This window comes from Gobio gobio (genome assembly GCF_949357685.1).
Source record: "Gobio gobio genome assembly, chromosome: 8".
NCBI classification, from domain to species: domain Eukaryota; kingdom Metazoa; phylum Chordata; class Actinopteri; order Cypriniformes; family Gobionidae; genus Gobio; species Gobio gobio.
Genome location: NC_137114.1, coordinates 43190307 through 43211774, shown reverse-complemented (window position 1 = coordinate 43211774; position 21468 = coordinate 43190307). Strand labels below are relative to the sequence as shown.

At 39.2% G+C, this 21468-nt stretch overlaps 1 protein-coding gene across 1 annotated transcript in view; it reads left to right on the top strand.

Moving 5' to 3' along the window:
• The window catches only part of timm50 (translocase of inner mitochondrial membrane 50 homolog), a 45855-nt gene extending 24727 nt beyond the window's left edge, over positions 1-21128 (top strand). Inside the window, exons 5-11 of the mRNA XM_079824627.1 lie at positions 4865-4923; positions 5011-5130; positions 11175-11279; positions 12070-12168; positions 19388-19544; positions 19633-19739; positions 19825-21128. Coding sequence (XP_079680753.1) covers positions 4865-4923; positions 5011-5130; positions 11175-11279; positions 12070-12168; positions 19388-19544; positions 19633-19739; positions 19825-19923 — 746 coding nt within the window. The 3' untranslated portion in view covers positions 19924-21128. The remainder of the gene's footprint in view (positions 1-4864; positions 4924-5010; positions 5131-11174; positions 11280-12069; positions 12169-19387; positions 19545-19632; positions 19740-19824) is intronic.
• The last annotated feature ends 340 nt before the right edge of the window (positions 21129-21468 follow it).

Below are 21468 nucleotides of genomic sequence, written 5' to 3'. Positions count from 1 at the left end.
AATCACAGGGTACCTCACAATACGATACTATACACAATAGGGCTGCGTGATATTGAAGAAAAATGCGATATCCTTGTTAAATAATGCGATATTCGATATGCGATACGATATTGCTTTAAGTGTGTAAAATCTATTTCTTTCCCCAACTGATACCTTTCACTTAAAGCATAACTGACAGTGTTTACATGAATACTCATTAAGACAGACATTTTGACATAACTGTGTGTGTATTTGACAGTTCGAGTGTGTAACAAGACACGAAAAAAAGAACGGCTTGTGCGTTTCGGTGTGTGTGTCAGACAGCGCGAGACTGCAAGGAGTTGTTTTTCGCAAGTTATTGCGTTTAATAACTATTTTTAACGTCAAGCAAGTCACATAAGTAACAGTCGTGTGCTCAGTCTATTCTCGGATATATGCATCAACCTAAAGCGTACACTTTTCACAATGTTGAAGTAGCCTATTAAAATCATTCAGATATTGCGTGCCCTTGCGATATGCATATTGCGATATGTACATTTGCGATATTTCGATCATTTCGATATATTGCGCAGCCCTAATGCACAATATACCGATACCGATACTATCACGATACAGCGATTCTAATAATCAATATATTGCTAGACAATCTTATAATGATACATCACGATGTCTGTCTAACTATGAAAACAAAATGCCTGTGAAAAGGTTTTCCAGACTTTGGATTTAAACTAGGGCTGGACCAGAATATTCAAATATTCATTCAATGGGTTGGTGTTCGATTTTCAAATTTGGGATTCGAATATTCATTTTTTTTTTGTTTGTTAATTTTCACACGCACCTGGCATCCCCTCATTCACGGTTCTCATTCGCGCTTGCATATTTACACTATAAAATCTGGCGAAATACGTGTTTTTTTTTTTTTTTTACAATTATTTTATAGCCTAGCAGTTTTTAATAGGATGGACAGTTGAATAGGAACCCCACCTCGTTATACTTATTAAATATATTTGCTTCTCAGCGTTCCCTGCAACAGGGTATTCTCTGTCTAGAGCGCACAACTGCATGAGCTTATAAGGAAGAAGCGCATGCCTGAGCTTGCATTTTGGGTTAAGCTGCGTTGGTTTGACATTGTGGAAAATAGAATAATAGAAACAAAATGTATGAGCCTATGTATTTTACCCGTTAGGGATGTGACCAGAGGTGGAAAGAGTAACAAAATATTCTACTCAAGTAAAAGTACTATTACTTCAATTAAATTTTACTTAAGTACAAGTAAAAGTACCGGTTTAAAAATGTACTCAAGTAAAAGTAAAAAGTAGTTCATTTAAAATGTACTCAGAGTAAAAGTTACTGAGTTACTTTTTTAACAGCGGGTGTGGGGGACTCTCCCGAGTAGGGTTGTGATAGAATGAGATTTTCACGATATGAAAACATCATTTTCACAGCTTCACGGTATTAAACAATTATGTAATAAATAAACTAAATTATTAAATTATTATTATTATTATTATTATCACCAGTTAAATTGGAGTTAAATGAATGAAAACAAATGCTTTATTATAACAAACTTTTTGTTTATTAAAATTTCAGTTAAACATGTTTGAAGAATTCATCTTCCAGAATCTGGCAGTACGTTTTGGGAGTTCATTTTTAGTCCATCTCTGCAAAACAGACTTCAGGATGGACTAAAATGAACTCCCAAAACGTACTGCCAGATTCTGGAAGATGAATTCTTCAAACAGTGGTACTAGAGGATGTGGTGCTGGTCCTTCAAGAGTCACTCTCAACCTATAAAACCTATAAAGCCTATAAAAAAGCAGGCTTCATGTATTTTACAACACTTCAGCTTATGATTCTTATCTAGTGGGGGTCATTTTTTAGGATTCTTTACCTAACTGAAGTCTCTGAGATCCTGACACCTTGCACTTCTGGAGACTCCAGGTAGGTTGCAGCTCTGGAAAATGGTGGCGCTGGAGACTAAAGGGTTCCTGATGGTTTCACCCTTAATTCTTCACCTTAATTCTTAATTCTTTTGCAGTTAACAGGTGTCTTTTCTCCGCCACATGTTTTTGTCAGATCCTGCTGACCCAACGAGCATTTCACTGTCCAATGGTCATGCCTTAACTGCAATGTCTAGTATTGCATTAGTATTGCATCCTTCTCATGGGCATTTAATACTTTTTGACTTTTCAGTCTGAGTTAAATCTCTTTTTTGGCTCAATTTATCTGTAAAAGAAAACATGCCTAATAATTCTGCACACCTGAATATAAGGTGTTTTTCATTTCCAGCCTTCATGAACAATTATATATCACTTATACATTATTAAATACTAAATCAATAGTAGTTATTAGGATTACTGTGGTTTGGAATTGGTCAAATGTGCCTGGAAAAAAAATATGATCAGAAAATCAACGTGCCTAATAATTCTGCACTCCCTGTATAGAGCTTCTTATTTTATTCATCAAAATATCAATATTTGGCACCAGCGTTTCAATTCTCGTACAATGATGTATTGACCTATCGATATTTTGTCCCACCCCTAGTAATATTGTAGAGTTATGTATATAGGGAGCAATTATGTAGATTTGTATTTTTTGTGATTTTTCTTGTTTACCATAACATTGTGTTTAGAGAGCGTAATGTGCACAAGCACAAAAAACCTCCAATACTCAAAGCAAACAAAAGGCGGCGAGCTGTAGATCATCCAGGAAGACATTAGCACAGGCCTGGTACTCTATCCACTGAACAGTTAGGCCCCCATATGACCGCCACGAGAGAGGGGCCGCACCTAAAGACCACTTTTCACAGCTGCAGAAAGGAGCGATTGACAGGGAGGGAAAAAAGCAAGAGGCTCCCAAAGAAAGGGATGGAAGAAAGGCAATTGAGTAATGGCCTTTGGCAAACTAGCCAAGCATATGCTAACCCAGTGCAGGATTAAAGGAGGCCTTTGTTGTGTCCAGAGGCCTAGCCATCGATCTTCCTCTCCCTCCTTCCTCGCCTGAGACTCAGTGGACATCCCTCCAGAGAGACACAGGCCCTCTGAAGCAACAATGGGACTCCTCGCCATTTACACTGACAAACAAGGTTAGCACAAGAGACTCTTCAAAGCGCACCCAGTTGTTCCCCGCTTCTCCGGTGTCATCTTGGATCAGTCTTGGTAACGGTTCTTGCAACTGTTCACCCTTTGTATTGATCTTGGACTTGTGGAGAAGGAAGGACTTATGCCGGGACAGATGTGTGCCAGTTAAACAGACGACTGAGGTCGATGTGAAGAGGGTAAACTTTCTCTAAACACTACTTTAGGAAACACAACCATTCAAAGGTTTGGGGTCCCTTTTTTTTTTTTTTTTTTTTGGCAAAGAAATTTGTACTCTTATTCAGCCAATTCCATTCCAAAGCCATTCCAAAAACATGCTGTTGTATTTTTTCTTTGGAACACAAAAAGAGACAAAAATAATTACCAATTTTGGTTTTACTTGGTGTGCAATGTGCCACCAAGTCAGAAGAGCACCATCAAATTGGCTCTATAAATAATGGCTTGTTTCCACCGAGCGGTACAGTACAGAACAATTCAGGACAGTCCTGATCCGGCTTGCATTTCCACCACCAACAGTACCCTTACTTGATTGGCGTGGCGTATGCTGGAAAGTAGCGATCAACATCATTCTCGCAAGAAGAAGAAGAAAGCAACGGTAAACAACAATGGAGGACATACAACAGATCTTGTTCTTGCTTCTCGGCATGTGTCTGCTTGTCACAAGACATAAAACATTTGTGTTTCAATTGTATATTGAAAGAATGGCGCCTCTTGTGTTGTCATTCCCCTTGTAGCACGCGCAAATGACGATTCTCTGTCAACCAATCAACGTTCTGCAGTCTAGCTCCACCCTTTAGGTACCCCAATGGAAGGGTCCCAAAGAAGTGGGAATAATTCTGTACTGTACCGCTCTGCTCTGTGGAAATGAGCCATTATAGTCTCCTAAATATATATGGTTGCTTTGTTTGATGAACACAAGTCATTATTCACTCTCGAATAAAGGGATTCATACATCTCAGGTGCCATGTTTGATTTGAGAGCTGCGTAATGACTTTTTGTGGTGTTTCATTAAATGAGTTTTCATGGACCACTTCTACAGAGCTACTATTCCTTGTTCAACAGGTGTTTTGTCAAAAAACAACTACATTTTCTTCATTAATCCATTACGTTTGTGATGCTGATATCATGTTAATGGAACCTACTAACACAGCACTGTCTCTCTTCAACATAAGTATGATGAGGAGACGTCCATCTCGTGTCGCTCATTAGCCTCAAGGGAACGCTTATTCCATTGGAGGCTGCCAACAGGCACATGCTCCCTCAAAGAGAGCAAACACTCCCCCTCCAAACTAATCCAACAGGAGAAAAGGAGGGACAGGGCTCGAGCGGCTGGAGGAGAGGGTGTTTAAGCGGTTTGTATCGTCCCTCCCCCAATCAGCCTCCTTCCTCGTGCCCTGATGTTGATGATGGGGCCTCTTGGCGGGCTAGCTGCCTTAACAGATGCACGGCGAGCCAGGCAGGAGGCGCGTGGAACCTGTGCCGCCACTTTATCTGTCCTTTCTCCCGCTTGAGGCGGCATATGGCATGTGGCGATTGGAGGGAGCTAAAGTAGAAAATGGGCCTAATCACTTTAGTTTGAATGATGTGGGGATTGTTGTGTAGTGTCTTGAAGTGACCATTATTGTTTGATGGCCTGACGTGGCTGCTGTCCGTAAGCCCTAAACCATTTAAAATGACTTTTAATAATCGCATTTTATACAGTTAGTTGAAGACATACAAGGAGCTTAAAGAAAAATTATGCTTTTTACTTTTTAAACAATCTATCTTTTTTTTATTTTGTCCTCTAGATGTTCCCGTCGTCCAGCAGCTCAGAAGAACCTTCAAATATTTCAAAGATTACCGACAGGTTAGAGGATACAGAATATATTCCCCATTTATATCCTCACAAGAAAGCATCTGAGGTACAAAATGTTCTCTTTCTGCTTCTCTGTAGATGATCATCGAGCCCACGAGCCCAAAGCTTCTCCCAGACCCACTGCGAGAACCCTATTACCAGCCTCCGTACACTCTAGTGCTGGAGATCACCGATGTCCTCCTCCATCCAGAGTGGTCGGTAGGTGTCACAGCTCAATTAAAGTAACTAAGAACGCATCTGCATTTGAGGGTCAAGGAATGACCAATGTACACACTGCTGTTCAAAAGTGACAGTAAAGGCATTCGTAATGTTACAGAAGAGTTTTATCTCAAACTTTCTACTCTTCAGAGGATCCTGAATTTTTTTTATCATGGTTTCCACAAAACGTATTACGCAGCACAACAGTTTTCAACATTGATGATGAGAAATGTTTCTTAAGCAGCAAATCATCATATTAGAATGATTTCCGAAGGATCATGTGACACTGAAGACTGGAATAATGATGCTGACAATAAAGCTTTGCCATCACAGGACTTTCAATCGATTAATGTATCGGTTTTTTTTTTCCAGATTAATCGAAAAACCAAATTTTTTTTTTTTTTCCTCAAACTTTATCACATAGATACCTTTTATTTTGTTCTCTGATTTAGAAACGGGCTTCCATACTGCATGCATAATAATTATAAAATAACTGAAATGCTGCTTAAAGGGTTAGTTCACCCAAAAATGAAAATTCTGTCATTAATTACTCACCCTTATGTCGTTCGACACCCGTCAGACCTCCGTTCATATTCGGAACACAAATGAAGATATTTTAGTTGAAAGCTGATGCTGAGAAAGGCTTCAGATAGGCCTCCATTGGCATTCAGTACATTGACACTTCCAAGATCCATGAAAGGCACTTAAAACATCGTTACAAAGTCTATCTCACCACAGTGGCTCTACAATAATCTTACAATGCGACGACAATAGTTTTTGTGCGCAAAAAAAAATCAAAATAACACCTTTATCCAACTTGTTCTTGTCTTCCGTGTGTGTCTCCACGACGCATGCGCGAGAATATGACGCAGATCCGGCGTTCGGACACATGACCCAGAAGCGATTTGTTTACGAGCAGAGGAAGACGCGCGTGTCTAAGCTGTTGAATTCTACATTGATCGTGCTTTAGGTCTCGGCGTAGTGCTCAAAATGGGGCTTAAGTGTGTATTTCATGGATTCCCGAACGCCGGCGCTACGTCATATTCTCGCGCATGCGTCGTGGAGGCACACACGGAAGTCGAGAACAAGTTGGAAAAAGGTGTTATTTTGATTTTTTTTTTGCGCACAAAAACTATTGTCGTCGCATCGTAAACTTATTGTAGAGCCACTGTGGTGAGAGACTTTGTAACGACGTTTTAAGTGCCTTTCATGGATCTTGGAAGTGTCAATGTACTGAATGCCAATGGAGGCCTATCTGAAGCCTTTCTCAGCCATCAGCTTTCAACTAAAATATCTTCATTTGTGTTCCGAATATGAACGGAGGTCTTACGGGTGTCCAACGACATGAGGGTGAGGAATTAATGACAGAATTTTCATTTTTGGGTGAACTAACCCTTTAAAATAGTTTTACGTGGAGTTTAGCATGTCTGCTGCTCATCTAAATGAGCTGTGGGACATTAGACTTTGCATTCTCAGATCTCTATTTAACATAAAATAATTATTAAAGGGATAGTTCACCCAAAAATGAAAATTTGCCCATGATTTTACTCACCCTCAAGTCATCCTAGGTGTGTATGACGTTCTTCTTTCAGACGAATACAATCGGAGTTATATTAAAAAAAGATTTTGAAGTCCATAAAAATGCATCTATCCATCATATAACTGCTCCTCACGGCTCCGAGGGGTTAATAAAGACCTTCTGAAGTGAAGTGATGCGTTTGTGTAAGAAAAATATCCATATTTAAAACTTCATAAAGTAACGTTTCGGCCAATCTCCGACCTCCCGGAGCCATGTGGAGCAGTTATTTGACGGACAGATGCATTTTTATGGACTTCAAAAACAGAGCAACAATTACTGCCATTATAAAGCTTGGATTAGCCAGGACTTTTTTTAATAGAACTCCGATTTTATTCGTCTGAAATAAGAAAGTCATATACACCTAGGATGCCTTGAGGGTGAGTAAATCATGGGCTAATTTTCATTTTTGGGTGAACTATCCCTTTAAATCTAGATTTTTTCAGTCTGCTTAATGCAGTGCTTCCCAAACTACTTCTACCAGGCTCCTCTTTTGTTTTGTTTCTTTTGCATAACAATATTCTGACTGCACACTATAGCCTTGCCCCAGTTTGAGAACCACTGGCTTAATGCAAGTTCATATCATTAGACTCTGAATCCCTGGTAAAAATCTACATTTAGCTGGGGTATTTAGCTCCTATTGCAGGCCCAGTGCTGTTCCAATCTGAACACAGTTGCGCCAGCTCTAGTATATGTTGTACATACACACTCTACATGATGTGCTGTATAGTATGTATATTTGTGCTCTCGGATCCCATCGGCAATAAAGTGTCACTATTTGATTTACTATTAAACGACCCTTAGTTTATTATAGACTTTCCTTATCAATTCCTGTTTATCACATGAAGCCATCTGGAGCGCTGTTTTGGGCGAACCACCTGTCGCCTCCCTTACCCCCGTTCTCTCTACCTGGCCAGCTGTGAGGGAAGGGCCACACACAGGTGACAGGTGGAGCATAGCCTGTAATCTGACACACCTCAGCAGACTGTTACCGTGGCGCACAGCACAGTGATTTTTGTTGAACCTCAAGTGAAGCTTTGTCTGTGACTGTACTCTTTTTGGCTTTGTTTGACATGTATACTCAGATGTAGGTGTTCTTTGCCAGATAAAAAGCACCATTAAAGTATCTGTTACTGTAAATGTTACAAAAGTAAGAATATCTCGCAGTACAGAAGAATTAGTTGAGTTTGGTGGTAAAATGCAACTTGTGTGACTAGCACTATATTAGGCACGGTATCAAATTTTCATGTTGCGATTAATTGCTGAAGCTTTTGTCACGGTATTATCACGATATTGAAATAAGTTGCGAAAAAGTGTTGTCATACAGGTTTAATAACTTTCTTATGGCAAAAAGAACTGAACATTTACAATAAAGCAATACACAAAAATGTATAAAGTAAATACAGTAATACAACTTTTGATTTTAATAATGTGTTATTAAATGTTGAAATTTACATTTAACTACAATTAATAAATGCTTAGAAGTATTTGTCATTGTCAGTTTGTTAACTAATGAATTAACTAATGTTAAATAATGGAGCCTTATTGTAAAGTGTGTGACTGAACAATAAAGAATCAGAACATATCCAAACAATATCTAGGGCATGTAGTCCAGATTAAAATATAAAATAAAATATAATATATAGCCTTAAAGGGATAGTTCACCCAAAAATGAAAATTAGCCCATGATTTACTCACCCTCTAGTCATCCTAGGTGTATATGACTTTCTTCTTTCAGACGAATAAAATCAGAGTTATATTAAAAAAGTCCTGGCTCTTCCAAGCTTTATAATGGCAGTAATTGTTGCTCTGTTTTTGAAGTCCTTAAAAGTGCATCTATCCATCATATAACTGCTCCACACAGCTCCAGGGGTTAATAAAGGTCTTCTGAAGCGCAGCGATTGTGTGAGAAAAATATCCATATTTAAAATTTTATAATGTAAAGTTTCGGCTAATCGCCTTCCGTATTTAATTTATGGAAAAAGTGTCGAAAGTGCCTCTGCAGTTCAAAAGGCTTACACTACCAGTTACGCTCATCACGTAGCGTAAGCATTTTGAACTGCGAAAAGCACTTTCAACACTTTTTCCACGGAAGGTGATCGACCGAAACGTTTCTTTATAAAGTTTTAAATATGGATATTTTTCTCACTCAATCGCATCGATTCGCTTCAGAAGGCCTTTATTAACCTCCCTGGAGCCGTGTGGAGCAGTTATATGATGGATAGATGCACTTTTATGGACTTCAAAAACAGATCAACAATTACTGCCATTATAAAGCTTGGATTAGCCTGGACTTTTGTAATAACTCAGATTGTGTTCATCTGAAAGAAGAATGTCATATACACCTAGGATGACATGAGGGTGAGTAAATCATGGGCTAATTTTCATTTTTGGGTGAACTATCCCTTTAAGTTTTAAGTATTTGGCTATGTGATGAGCACCATAGCGAATACAGAAAACTTGAATGGCTGTTTGAAACATTTAGATACTGTTTAGTAGCGTCTGCATTGTGACGTTTCCGGTGAAACGGCTTTATTTCTGCTGTTCCGTCAGCGCCATCTGCTGTCAGAGAGTGAATATGCACTTTCATTCAGCGCATCTCCTTCACTCGTTCATGCTCGTTGGGCTTGTTTACATCAGTGCGCGTTCCTCTTTCACGTGTTGTTCGTTTTAAACGGCAGATGGGTAAAGTATTCTTAAAATGCATTCTAAAAATCGGAATAATTCGTAATAAATAATTATTCACAGTATTTTGTAGTGACCACGATAATAATATTGTGCATGTTCAGTATTGTGATATATCGTATTGCCATATAACGGCACGTCTACACTATATTAACACAATCAATTGATGTGAAATGCTGCTTTCAGCTTTGCTGCCTTTCTACAGACTAATGATCAGAATAGCCTGGCTTCCAGTAAATGATTGAGAAAGACTTTCTAAGAGCATGTTTATTTATAAACGTATTCCAGATGGGCCGCCTAAAGAGTTTGAGTTCAGGAAATGTGAAACATCATCTATTAGCGAACCACGCCATCAATGGCATAAGGCGGCCAGCAGTGGGCTGCTTTAGCAGATTATCGGCAAAAATCTGTTACATATTATTTCCTTTTTTATTTTTTCTTCACTTTAGCAAGGAACTGATAGCATTGAAATAAATGCACTGGAAAATATATTCACTGTCATTCAAAAAGTTGGGGTTATCTTTTTATCGGAGTCTCTTATGCTGCATTTATTTGATTAAAAACAGTAATATTGTGAAATATTATCACAAATTAAAATAACTGTTTTCTATTTGAATATATTATAAAATGTAATGTATTCCTGTGATCAAAGCTTTATTTTCAGTCTTCAGTGTCACATGATCCTTCAGAAATCATTCTAATATGATGATTTGATGCTCAAGAAACATTTCTGACTATTATCAATGCTAAAATGTATTTATGCTGCTTAATATTTTGTGGAAACTGTGATACATTTTTTTCAGGATTTTTTGATGAAAAGATTTATTTAAAGTAGGGCTGTGCGATATGGCCAAAAAAATCATATCTTGATATTTTTTGGTTGAATGGCGATACACCGTATATATCCCGGTATTTTCTACGTTTTTCTATTTGGATAAAAAAAAAAATCTGTATTTATTTTAATAATTTTATTTCACATCCTGCCCAATGATGTCCTAAAAACAATGTTTGAAGGCTATAAACAAATACAGTGAATGTAATGCAGGCTATGCGATATATTATGTGCAAAAAGGGGGCTTACAATCTAAAAACAAAATTAATAATTTTGTTTTTAAATTCACTAAACTAAAAATGAAAATAAAAACAAAAGCATATTAGCCGATATTTGATTTGTCACGTTCATAAAAATTTGTAGGTTTAAAATTCCACATATGGCACATTTATTGTCCAACAACAAATATTTTAGATGTATATTTTAGTCAGAATTATTGAGTTCCTATTCTATTGGGCTCCGTCTGTTTGGCGCACATGAAGCCCTTAATATAAAGTATGCGTCATGTTTAGGACAAATTGGATCATGCACTTTCCCTGCATCAGCTCATTCTCCGCTATTTTTCAGATGCGCTCGTATAAATCTACTGTATATCGATATAAACGGTATTGCCTCATTCCGTATCATTTCTAAAAAAAAATATTGATATATTGTACAAACTCGATATACCGCCCAGCCCTAATTTAAAATAAAAAAAAAGTGTAACATTGTCAATTTTGATCCGTTTAATGCATCCTTGCTGAATAGAAGTATAAATTTCTTTCAACAATTTTTTTTTTTAATGATCCCAAACTTTTGCAAATGGTCTAGTTAAAAGAATGAAACGTAATTGGCTTTTAAAAAAAATATATGATATAAAATAATACAGTTAGGCCTAATAAATATGTAAAAACCTCTTTGACCTCTTTACTTGTGTTTTAATGTTTTATGGATCCCCTCTGCCACCTCTAGTTGGCCACAGGCTGGCGTTTTAAGAAGAGGCCTGGCATAGACTATCTGTTCCAGCAACTGGCCCCGCTCTACGAGATAGTCATCTTCACATCAGAGACAGGCATGGTGAGTCTCAAGGGTGGTGAGGAGCAATGACTATTTACCACAATAATGCCATTGCGATTGGCTTGTTATTTGTTTTTGCATGCACTGTTTCAATTGCAGTTGAAAGGTAATGCTTAGCATTGAACCCACTTACAATAGATGCTATTTTGGATACAGTGGTGGCACACCTATGCATTTGTTGATTCTACAAACACGTCTCTTGTGCTGCTGAAATATAATGTTTCCTAAATGATGCTATTAGTGAGACCTTTATGCTAAGCTTCAGTCTGCTAGTGTTTGTGTGTGTCTGTTGTTGTTTTGTTGGTGTGACACACTTGTAAAGTCATGCAAATGAGCCTTGTTTTGATTGAACGGCCTTTTGCTGCTGCTGTTTTGTTTTATTCTAATGCATCGAAAGTCAATTCAGCTTTTCAGCACTGTAAAAAAAAAACGGCCCACACTTTAGAGCAACTAGCATTTGTAATATGGGTAAATATAGGCCCGGTTTCACAGACGGGGCTTAGACTTTGTTCAATTAGGGCATTTAAGTAGATTTTATAAATGTGCCTTAGAGAAAAAAACATTACTGGTGTGGATCTTGAGTCAAAACAACGACATTGACATATTTTAAAGATATATCAGTGCAAGTTGCTTTCAATTAAAACCGCTCAATCATTGTCTGGGACTATCTTAAGCCCCGTCTGTGAAACTTGTCTATCTTCACTTAAGGGATAACTCTCATTGTACAACACCTCATAATGTGCATAGAAATGATCCCTGAATGCAACATTGTGTGTTTGTGTGTGGGCAGACGGCGTACCCCTTGATCGACAGTATAGATCCTCAGGGATTCGTGATGTACCGGCTCTTTCGGGATGCCACGCGCTACATGGAGGGCCACCACGTTAAGGTAAACTTCACAATCTGCTCGCCTTTAGATCTGCTTCTCAATATCACGCAGAACTCCCTCTCAGTATTTAGGACACTTCTCTGTTCTTGTAAACAGTGTCCGGCACTTACGGTAAGATTCAGCCGTCTGGTATTTCACCCCTACATGGCCACAAAATCACTTGAGATGAGCCATATGTTGCAAAACTCTGAAATCTTTTTATCGCCTATCCAAAAGTAGGAACATATGCTTTGTTTTCTTGGACAGATGCATATAGTTTGGTCTCAGCAAAGGCCACACATCTTGGGGAAACCCATTCATAGTTTCAAAATGTGTCCGCTATCATGCTGCAATCCGGATGTAGTGACATACATTTGCTAATTTCCTCATTTATTACGAATGGCTCTGAGTAAAGCTCCTCCATGTGAATGTAATACAGTATGGGCTGATCTTATTGCTCAAGATCCCCGCCCCATGGGCCCCCTCTCCTGAGTGACCCGGGCAACATTATGGCGCGATGCCCCCCGTGTCTCTGCTGCATGCCGTCCTTCTGTTCGCCCATTGATTTCCCCACTGCTATGTCCTTATTCCTTTTTTCTTTTCTCAACAGCCCAAGACAATGGCAGTTTCTTCCCCTCCTTCTCTCCTCCTCCTCCCTTCTCTCTTCTCAGGCCTCATTAACCTTCTGCCCCCCCCTTTCCCCTTCGTTAGGCCGTCCGTCGTTACCTAAGCTCTCTCCTCATTAGGCTTATGAATGCACATCTAACGCTTACGATCAAATTTACAATTGCATTATAGTGTGCACATCAAATCAGTTTTTAGCATCCATGGTTATATTAGTGTCACATGTTGCTGGAGCAAAACAGATATTTTGAATTGTAGTAATATTTCACAATATTACTGTTTTGATTGTATTTGGATTAAGTAATTTCAGCCTTTGTGAGCATGAAAGTTTTTTTTTTTTGTTTAATCTTTCTAACCTCAGACTTAAACGGCAGTGTATAAAACAATCAAAAATGTATCTGTGTTCTTGATTACATATTGTTAAAATACTATTATAACTCAAGATTTTACATTTTAAACTTTATTTGGTTTCAAACTAATTGGAAATGTTTTTTTATTTCATAGCGGATAACTGATAAATGTCTGATATTAAATAAATAAATAAAAATAAATCATTAATCAAAGTGAATTTAGGCATCTCAATATAAAAATGTACAGTATGAAAAATAGTCATTATTTAACAGTGTTTTAAGATTAATTTTAAGTGAATATTACATGACGGCAATGGTATCCTTAATTATTGTTAATGTGCCGAATCGAGACAAGTTTCTATTCGTACGGTCACGCTTACTTGGTAGCTGCTCGTACAGCAGTAGCAGTGAGTGCATGCATGTGTATTTGTGCAATAGGTCCTCGCTCCGGTCACATTTCACCACTGCCTGTCTGGCCTTGTCCACCAGACCCTCATCAGCACTCTCTCTCCATCCACCTTCTGCCAACCCACGTTTATTTCACTCTGCTTCACCCCACTCTCTCTCTCTCTCTCTCTCTCTCTCTCTCTCTCTCTCTCTCTCTCTCCCCTCCCTCACCTCCCATCTGGCTCTCAGAAGCAGGAGGGGGGAAGGAGAAAACAAATGAAGTTGAATGAGTTTCCTTCTGAAGAATTAAGAAGGAAAAACTTTAAAAGCTGCATATGAAACAAGAATGAATGTCTAATACAGTTAGTAATAAAAACTTGAAATATGATACGAACTAAACTGGCGGTGACAAGAATGACACCGAAAGTAAATTCTACAATGCCATGATGCATTTTGGGCCAGCATGAACTTGATCGCTTTGAGTGATGCATGAAGGAAGAGATCCCTGGTATTTATATGAAACTCATGAATGCGCTCAGTTTCTCAGGATGGCTTTTCTGTAGGGCCTTGTGATTTCTGCAATGCAGAAAATGCACTGAATCGTGGAATATCACAGAATTTGGGATGAATAAATCAAAAGTAGGGCATTCAACTTTAAATTGCGATGGGACTAGTGTGTGTCAGTTGAAGAGTAACAGACTGCTATTTAAATATGAGTCTGCATGTTGTGTGAATGAGTGCTGCGGTTTCGTCAACGACACATGTTTTACGTACACACATATACGCCAATAAGTACGATTTTTCGCTTAAAATATCCGAAAACCACTTGAAAAATGTTTTATATTTTGTTGACGTGTGTACTTACATTATCCCAAATGTTTCTGAGAATGTTTAAATCCAGAAAAATTTTAACCAGAACATGGACTGTTTACGTGCGTCGTCCTCTAGTGGTTAAAAACAAAACTGCATGCATTTTGCGGAAGAACATTGTTTTGGTTGTGCTTTGGCTCTGTGACTGTGCAGATGAATATGGTTATCCTTCTACTCATTAACATTCACTACTAGGCTTAAGAGAGATAATCAGTTTAGATGGAATGTATCTCAAGTTGACTAGGTTACTGTTGCTTTACCAGTTCTCGCTATCTCTGAAAAGCCAGTGTTGATCTTTGTGACTGTTGCGTTTTCTTTTGCCAGCACTCTATCTGGCTTTTTTATTTATTTTTTAAACAGGTAATTTTCCAGAGATTTAGCATTCTCCATATCAACAGTTCTCGCTCATTGTGACCGCTAACCTATGCCACTCCCACACACGCATCAAAGTAACTGGAGCGTATGTATGCAATTTCCGGTCTAAAATATAAACCGTTATAATAAGCTTACCATAGTGAATCAGGGTAAGGCAAAAAGACTTAATATATTGACTCTAGGGCTGGGCGATAAACCGATAACGATATGTATCGCGATAGACACGTGATCGATATCAATAAAAATGTATACTTTTTTTTCTTCGTCGGAAGAAACTCAATAAACCAGAGGTTGTGAAGCAAGTTTGGTTGCATGAACAAAGGCACTCACTCTCTGGTAACCAAGCAATGTAGGGAGTGACAGGCTAATAGCCAATCATGTAACTGAATCAAGTTTGGTTGCGCCATATCGTTGTCTTGTGTTGGATTCATTTTTCAGTAAACTGAACCGGCGTGGAGTGATAAGTGGAAAATGAGTTCCCCAGTGAGAGAGGAAATTGTTAACAGGAAAACAAGTCAACTCGCCAGTATGGCAGTTTTTTTGGATTGTATAATCTGACCATAGCCAGACCATAGTCGTCGTCTGCAAGACTGGTAATACCACAAACTTGTTTTACCACCTTAAGCCTTGTTTATACTTTCGTCTGTCTCATCAGTGCGAGCCTCCGCTGACAGCGTGCGCACGCCTCGTCCGTTTGGGGACGTGTTTATACTCGACGCACTCGTCGTTGTGCTATTCTTGACTTTGGCTGAATCCGAAACCGCCCCCTAAACCCTCAATCACTATTCCCTACTTTAGTCCACTGATACAGTTCACTTGAAGGAGTGAATGAAAACAAGTGGGCGAATTCGGACAGTGTGTACATCGGCTGTACACAAAGTGGGATAGAATAAGTGCACTCAATAACGTCCACTATGGTTTTGGACACTTCAAATGGCTGTCCCCTCAAATAGCACCCTATTTAGGAGTATAGGGGGCGATTTCGGATTCAGCCTTTGAAACTACATGGAGAGGTAATGTTACTCTGCATCAGTGCCTTATGACAAAACATCTAAACGGTAACAGTTACAAAGAAATAACGGAGGCGCTGCACCTTAATGTTAAGAGATAATTGTTTAGTGTTCATTGTGATTTTTAGACTTTTAGAATTATTTGAGTGTTTTCCATGGTTGTGTTGACATTTCTGCCTTTATAACTGAGGGGATTATAATCAGAGGAAGGTTAAGTTCAAAATAAAAATGTTTAAATGTAAAATATTTTTCTCCTGGTCCTTATTTTAAATGGGTCATAAAACATATCAATAATTATTGATATCGACCGACATGAAACACTTATATCGTGATACAGTTTTCAGTCATATCGCCCAGCCCTAATTGACTCATTATTTAAATAGTTAATTTTGAACAAAGTTACATACTGTACCTTTAATTTAACCATTAAAACAGAGTCTAGATCAATTAAAATGGAAGAAACCTGAATTTGAGGGAAAAAAATAGGGGCCTACCTTTCTGTGACGCGTTTCATACAGATATGACACCAGTAGATGCTACTCCCCTCCCCCAGCTGAGGTCCTCGGCACAGATAGGGGGGCGGGCTGGGCTTTGATTGGCAGGTGCATAGCGTGGCGCGTGCGTATAGTCAGCGGCACGCTTCCTCCGGCTCGTGCTCCAATGTTTTACCTGGGGAATTGAAGAGACTCTTTGACTCGGCAACATGACACTCTTATGCCCAGCTGCGTTACACAGCTCACACCCACACTGAAGATCAAATGCACACTAGCTACATAAACGTACTAATTATCACTCAGTTTCGCATTTTGAATGCGATTTTGGGCGGCATTAAGCTCCCGTGTTGCTATAATCCATAAAAATCTCATTATTTATACATGCACGCTCATACACTCAATAACAAATACACTGAAACACACACTCGCTCTCCCGGTGGGGTTTGGGCGTGTCTCGTAGGGAAAGCAGATGCGGGTAATTTATTGAAAATGCTACGGAGTGTGCCGCCGTCAAGAGGGCTTTCCTTTCGGGGCCTCTCCATCTCTCTCGCACACGCAACTTTTTTCAGTCTCTCAGGGGGATGCTGATGACCTCAGTGATAGAGAGAGTGCAGCGTCCCTGTCCATCTGCTCTGTAGGACCACCACTGAGACAGCTGGCCTGGATAGGGAGTGTGTGTGTGTGTGTGTGTGTGTGTGTGTGTGTGTGTGTGTGTGTGTGTGAGTGAGCGAGAGAGCGAGCACTGGGGGCAATGGGCTGGTGTTAAGTCTTTGCACCCCTCCACAAATGCATAGGTGTAAATATGGTTCACATCAGTGTCACAAACGTTCGGGGGTGTGAGAGGTCACATTTAACCTCAATTTGTATGTATAGCTGCGATAAGTAGACTGGATGGCTAGATGTCAGGCCTCTTGAAGCAATAAGCAGCAAGAGGTCAAGGGTTATAGTGATTTTACCATGGGTAAGGGGTGTTTTTGGAAGTTACGTTACTGTGCCACCCAGCTCAAGTGTTTTTTGTTTAGTTTTTTTTTTTTTAAACCTAAAAGAGTTAGTTCACACAAAAATGAAAATTCTGTCAATAATTACTCGCCCTCATGTCGTACCAAACCCGTAAGACCTTCGTTCATCTGATGAAATCGGAGAGCTCTCTGACCCCTCCATAGACAGCAATGTAATTAACACTTTCAAAGGTCTGTTAAAATAGTCCATGTGACTCCAGTGGTTCAACCTTAATTTTATGAAGCAACAAGTATATTTTTTGTGCGCAAAGAACAAACAAAAATAACGACTTTATTCAACAATTTCTTCTAGTCTGTGTCGGACTCACTAGAATGTACGAAGCGACAATGCTCTTGAATCAAAACAATAGATCCCTATAGAGCTATTCACACCGGGCACGATCAATCGCAGAGTTTTTTGTCAACGAGGGGAAAAAAAATGTTTCCCCTCGTTGACCCACAATGAAACGAGCCGTCCAATTAGATTTAAGCTTAGGCGCTCTTTTGAAAACCTGTGTAAACACCAAAGAAAACTATTCCGGAAGAGAGATGAGAATGGATGTTGAGCGTTATCATCGGTGTCTGAGAACAGATTTGTTCTTACGTGTTCTTCATATAGATTATCACTTCAATTCATTTTCCAGTATGTGGCGCTGTAATTCCGCCACAGAAATACACTAAAAACAGAGAAGAAGTTGCTAGAAGAGTTGTGGCTAGAAGGGGTACAGCAATGGTAGGAAGTGAGGCAAAATCTCACAACAAAATAACAATAAATAAATGTGCTACTTACCAGATTGTGTTTTATTAACGCCTACACCTACCCCTACCCCAACCCTAAACCTACCCTTACAATAATGCAAATACAGGAATTAAATTACGAAATATTGATGTGCGCATGCCCAGTGCCCGTAGTTTTATCCGTTTCTAGTTTTCACGTGCGGGATGTGGTGTGATGACATCATCATTTCACAAAATATACGGATTGGCTGTACACACGAAAACGCAAGGGTGCCGTTTTCAGATTTATCAACTCTGGGACCCGGTTTAAAAAATTATCGGATTCACGCTCACAAAACCCCGGATCCATGTGGACGAAACGCTGATACGGTACAACATTTTTTACGTTTACAGCTAAACGCGTCTTCGTGTAGACAGGGCCTTAGTTATTTTAATAATTGAATTAATTGAATCATTTAAAAGTTCAGTTTAGAAATATCGTATCGATATCGGTGATACTGGCCTTGAAAATATCGGTATCGTATCGAAAACAAAATAAGTGGTATCGCCCATCCCTAATTTGAAGAGCTCGAAAGAGCGTCGTTTTCTTCCGTGCGTGTCTGAGTCATTTATTGTTACGAGCCATTCGCTCTAGAGCTGTCAATCATATCATGTGATCATAACTCTTGCACTTCCAAATGACGACGTTGTGTTCATTTTGACTTGTTCTGCATGGTTCCGCACATGAACAACTCAGAGAAACATTTCTACAGATGAAACATGAAGCCAAATAAATACGTTTGCTTTATTATTAAAACACGACCAATAATGCAAGTATGCCCATTATATAATCAAAATCCACTTTAGATCACAGTCCATGATGGTTTGTGTAGTACCAAACTTTTTTTCTCTCGGACGAGGTTAAAGCCAAATGGGAAAACCTACGAGATGCATACATGAGGAGCCACCTATCGTGCATGAGTGAAGGCAATAAATCGTTTTACGTTCGTCTGCGATTCAGAGTGAAAGGGCCTTAATTGATGGAGTGTGTAGCTTTTCATTTCTTAAACAACCATTTAGGAAGACCCATAATGGCCATATTCCAGGAGGACAAGGTCACGGCTAAAATTGTGAAAGAATGGTTGGGAGGGAGCATGAAGAATCCTTTTCACACATGAATTGGCACCTCTGAGTCCAGACCTCAAACTCACCCCTTGATGGAAATGTCATCAATCTTGTATTGACAACGCAAGAGTCCTGCACTCTGTAAAGTCTCCTCCAGAACATCCCAAATACTTTCAATGAATTTAAGGTCTGGACTCAGAGGTGCCAAAGTAACCTCAGTGATAAAAACAACAACAAATAAGTGGTATTAATAAATCGAATATTCACTAATGACTCGGTTTGTCTTGCAGGACGTGTCTTGTTTGAACAGAGACACCTCTAAAGTCATTGTGGTGGACTGTAAGCGAGAGGCCTTCGGTCTGCAGCCTTTCAACGGTTTGGCGCTACGCAAGTGGGACGGCAACTCGGAGGATCGCACGCTCTATGACTTGGCTGCCTTCCTTAAAAGTGAGTATGCATGTGTGGGGCAAATAGATGCTGTCGGATTGTGTCGTTCATTTGTACAATTCAATTGACCTTGTATTATGGTGTGCAGCTATTGCCATCAGCGGAGTGGAGGATGTGCGTTCAGTATTAGAGAACTACGCCCTTGAGGAAGACCCCATTGAAGCTTTCAAAAGAAGACAAGCACAGCTTGCACAGGTGCTCATCACATTTTCTTTTTCCCTGTCAGATGCCATATAAGTGGTGTTTGCTAATATCGCACATATTTTTTTTGCACCTGCAGGAAGAAGAACAGAGACTTTCGGAGCTTGCGCAACAGAAGAAACAGGGCATATCATTAGGGAGCATCGCAGGACGTTTCTGGTCCCGGAAGCAGCAGTGAGGACTCGTCCTGCTCACACCCACCTGAAACGGTCCCAACCTCGACTGTGACCAGCCATTGAGATGAAGGTCATAGTCACACGGGTGGACGGTGTATGTGGGCGGGAGGGGAGAATGGGAGCAGAAGGCCATGTGTGGAAGAACAGCTACACTGAAGGGATGCTACCTTGTTATAGGGGTTGGGAAAGGAGCGAGAGGCTCCAAAAGACGTTTTATTCCTGTGGAAGATGGCACTTCCCGGACAGCAGACAGAGATAGGGTGCCATCATGTATGATTTGAAATTGTATCAGGGTTGTTGGACTTGTTCCTGTCCACTTCAATGGCTCCCTTGTCTCCGCAAGAGCAAAGAACTGCGTAGCACCACATGAACTGAAGAACTGATCTTGTTTCCATCACGTAGGCCCCATTTCAAACCCATAACTGATGCTGTAGGCAATAGCCTGATATTAGACTTCCATAAGGTCCGCTCAGCGCACGGCACTCGAAGCGAAACCTTGGATTTGTGTTCATGCTGCCAGCGAGACTGTCTTTGTCGTGGTGATACTGTTGCAGGTGTTGAGGAGAACCTCTCAAATGAAGCAACTCAATCTGGTGCTGTTTGAGATATGGCCCATCGTGTCTGAGGATGTACTCGTGGAATGTTCTTTGTATTGCTTATGTTGTGAAACACCCAGAATATCTCCAATAAACAAACCATATAATAATGTGTGTGACGTGTGATGTCATGGTATTTTATTTTCTAGGCTGAAAGGATTGATCATATTCATATATATCATATAATCATAATTTGTTATGTGTATACGCTGGTAGTTAAATGTGTTCCTGAAGAAACTGTATATTAAGTTCAACACTCAAGATGTGAACCTAAATCCTGAGATCACACACAAATAAAGACATTCATAGTTTTATTTAACAAAAATAACTGGCCAACACATTGCACTTTTAAATTTTTGTTAAAAAGTAATCATTTAAAAAATAAAACTATGAAATGCATAATGTTGTAAACAAATGTTTTATTTGGTATTTCAGCAGAAGATCAACTACACTTTTTTTTAAAAAATGCAAACAAATAAAATTTGCATCCTTGCAAATATGCATGAAAAAACGTTGACAAATGTAATAAACAGAACATTTTCATTTTTAACTGCGTTTTATTTTTTACATATTTTTTTTAATTAAAAGTGCACTGTTTTATTCCTGTTTGTAAATAAAAAATAATTATAGAGAAATGAATGTGAATTGTTTAATATTGAGTGGATGCAGAACTTATTTCAGGAAACAAAATGTTTGAGATGAGAAATAATTTTGTACTTTCTTGCCATTTTCAAATACTGTCCTGTGCAAGTGTCTTTGAAACAAAAATACATTGATATATTTTAAATTGCCTTAATATAATCAGACTTCATGGTTAGATGTAGCCTAACTAATGGTATTTCTATTGGCATTGACTGTGTTGCACATATTTGACATGCTCTAATAGCAACTATGTAAGCAAAAGTCGTTTAGACTTGTGTTCCTTTTTCTTGTGTGAATTAGGAATCCAGC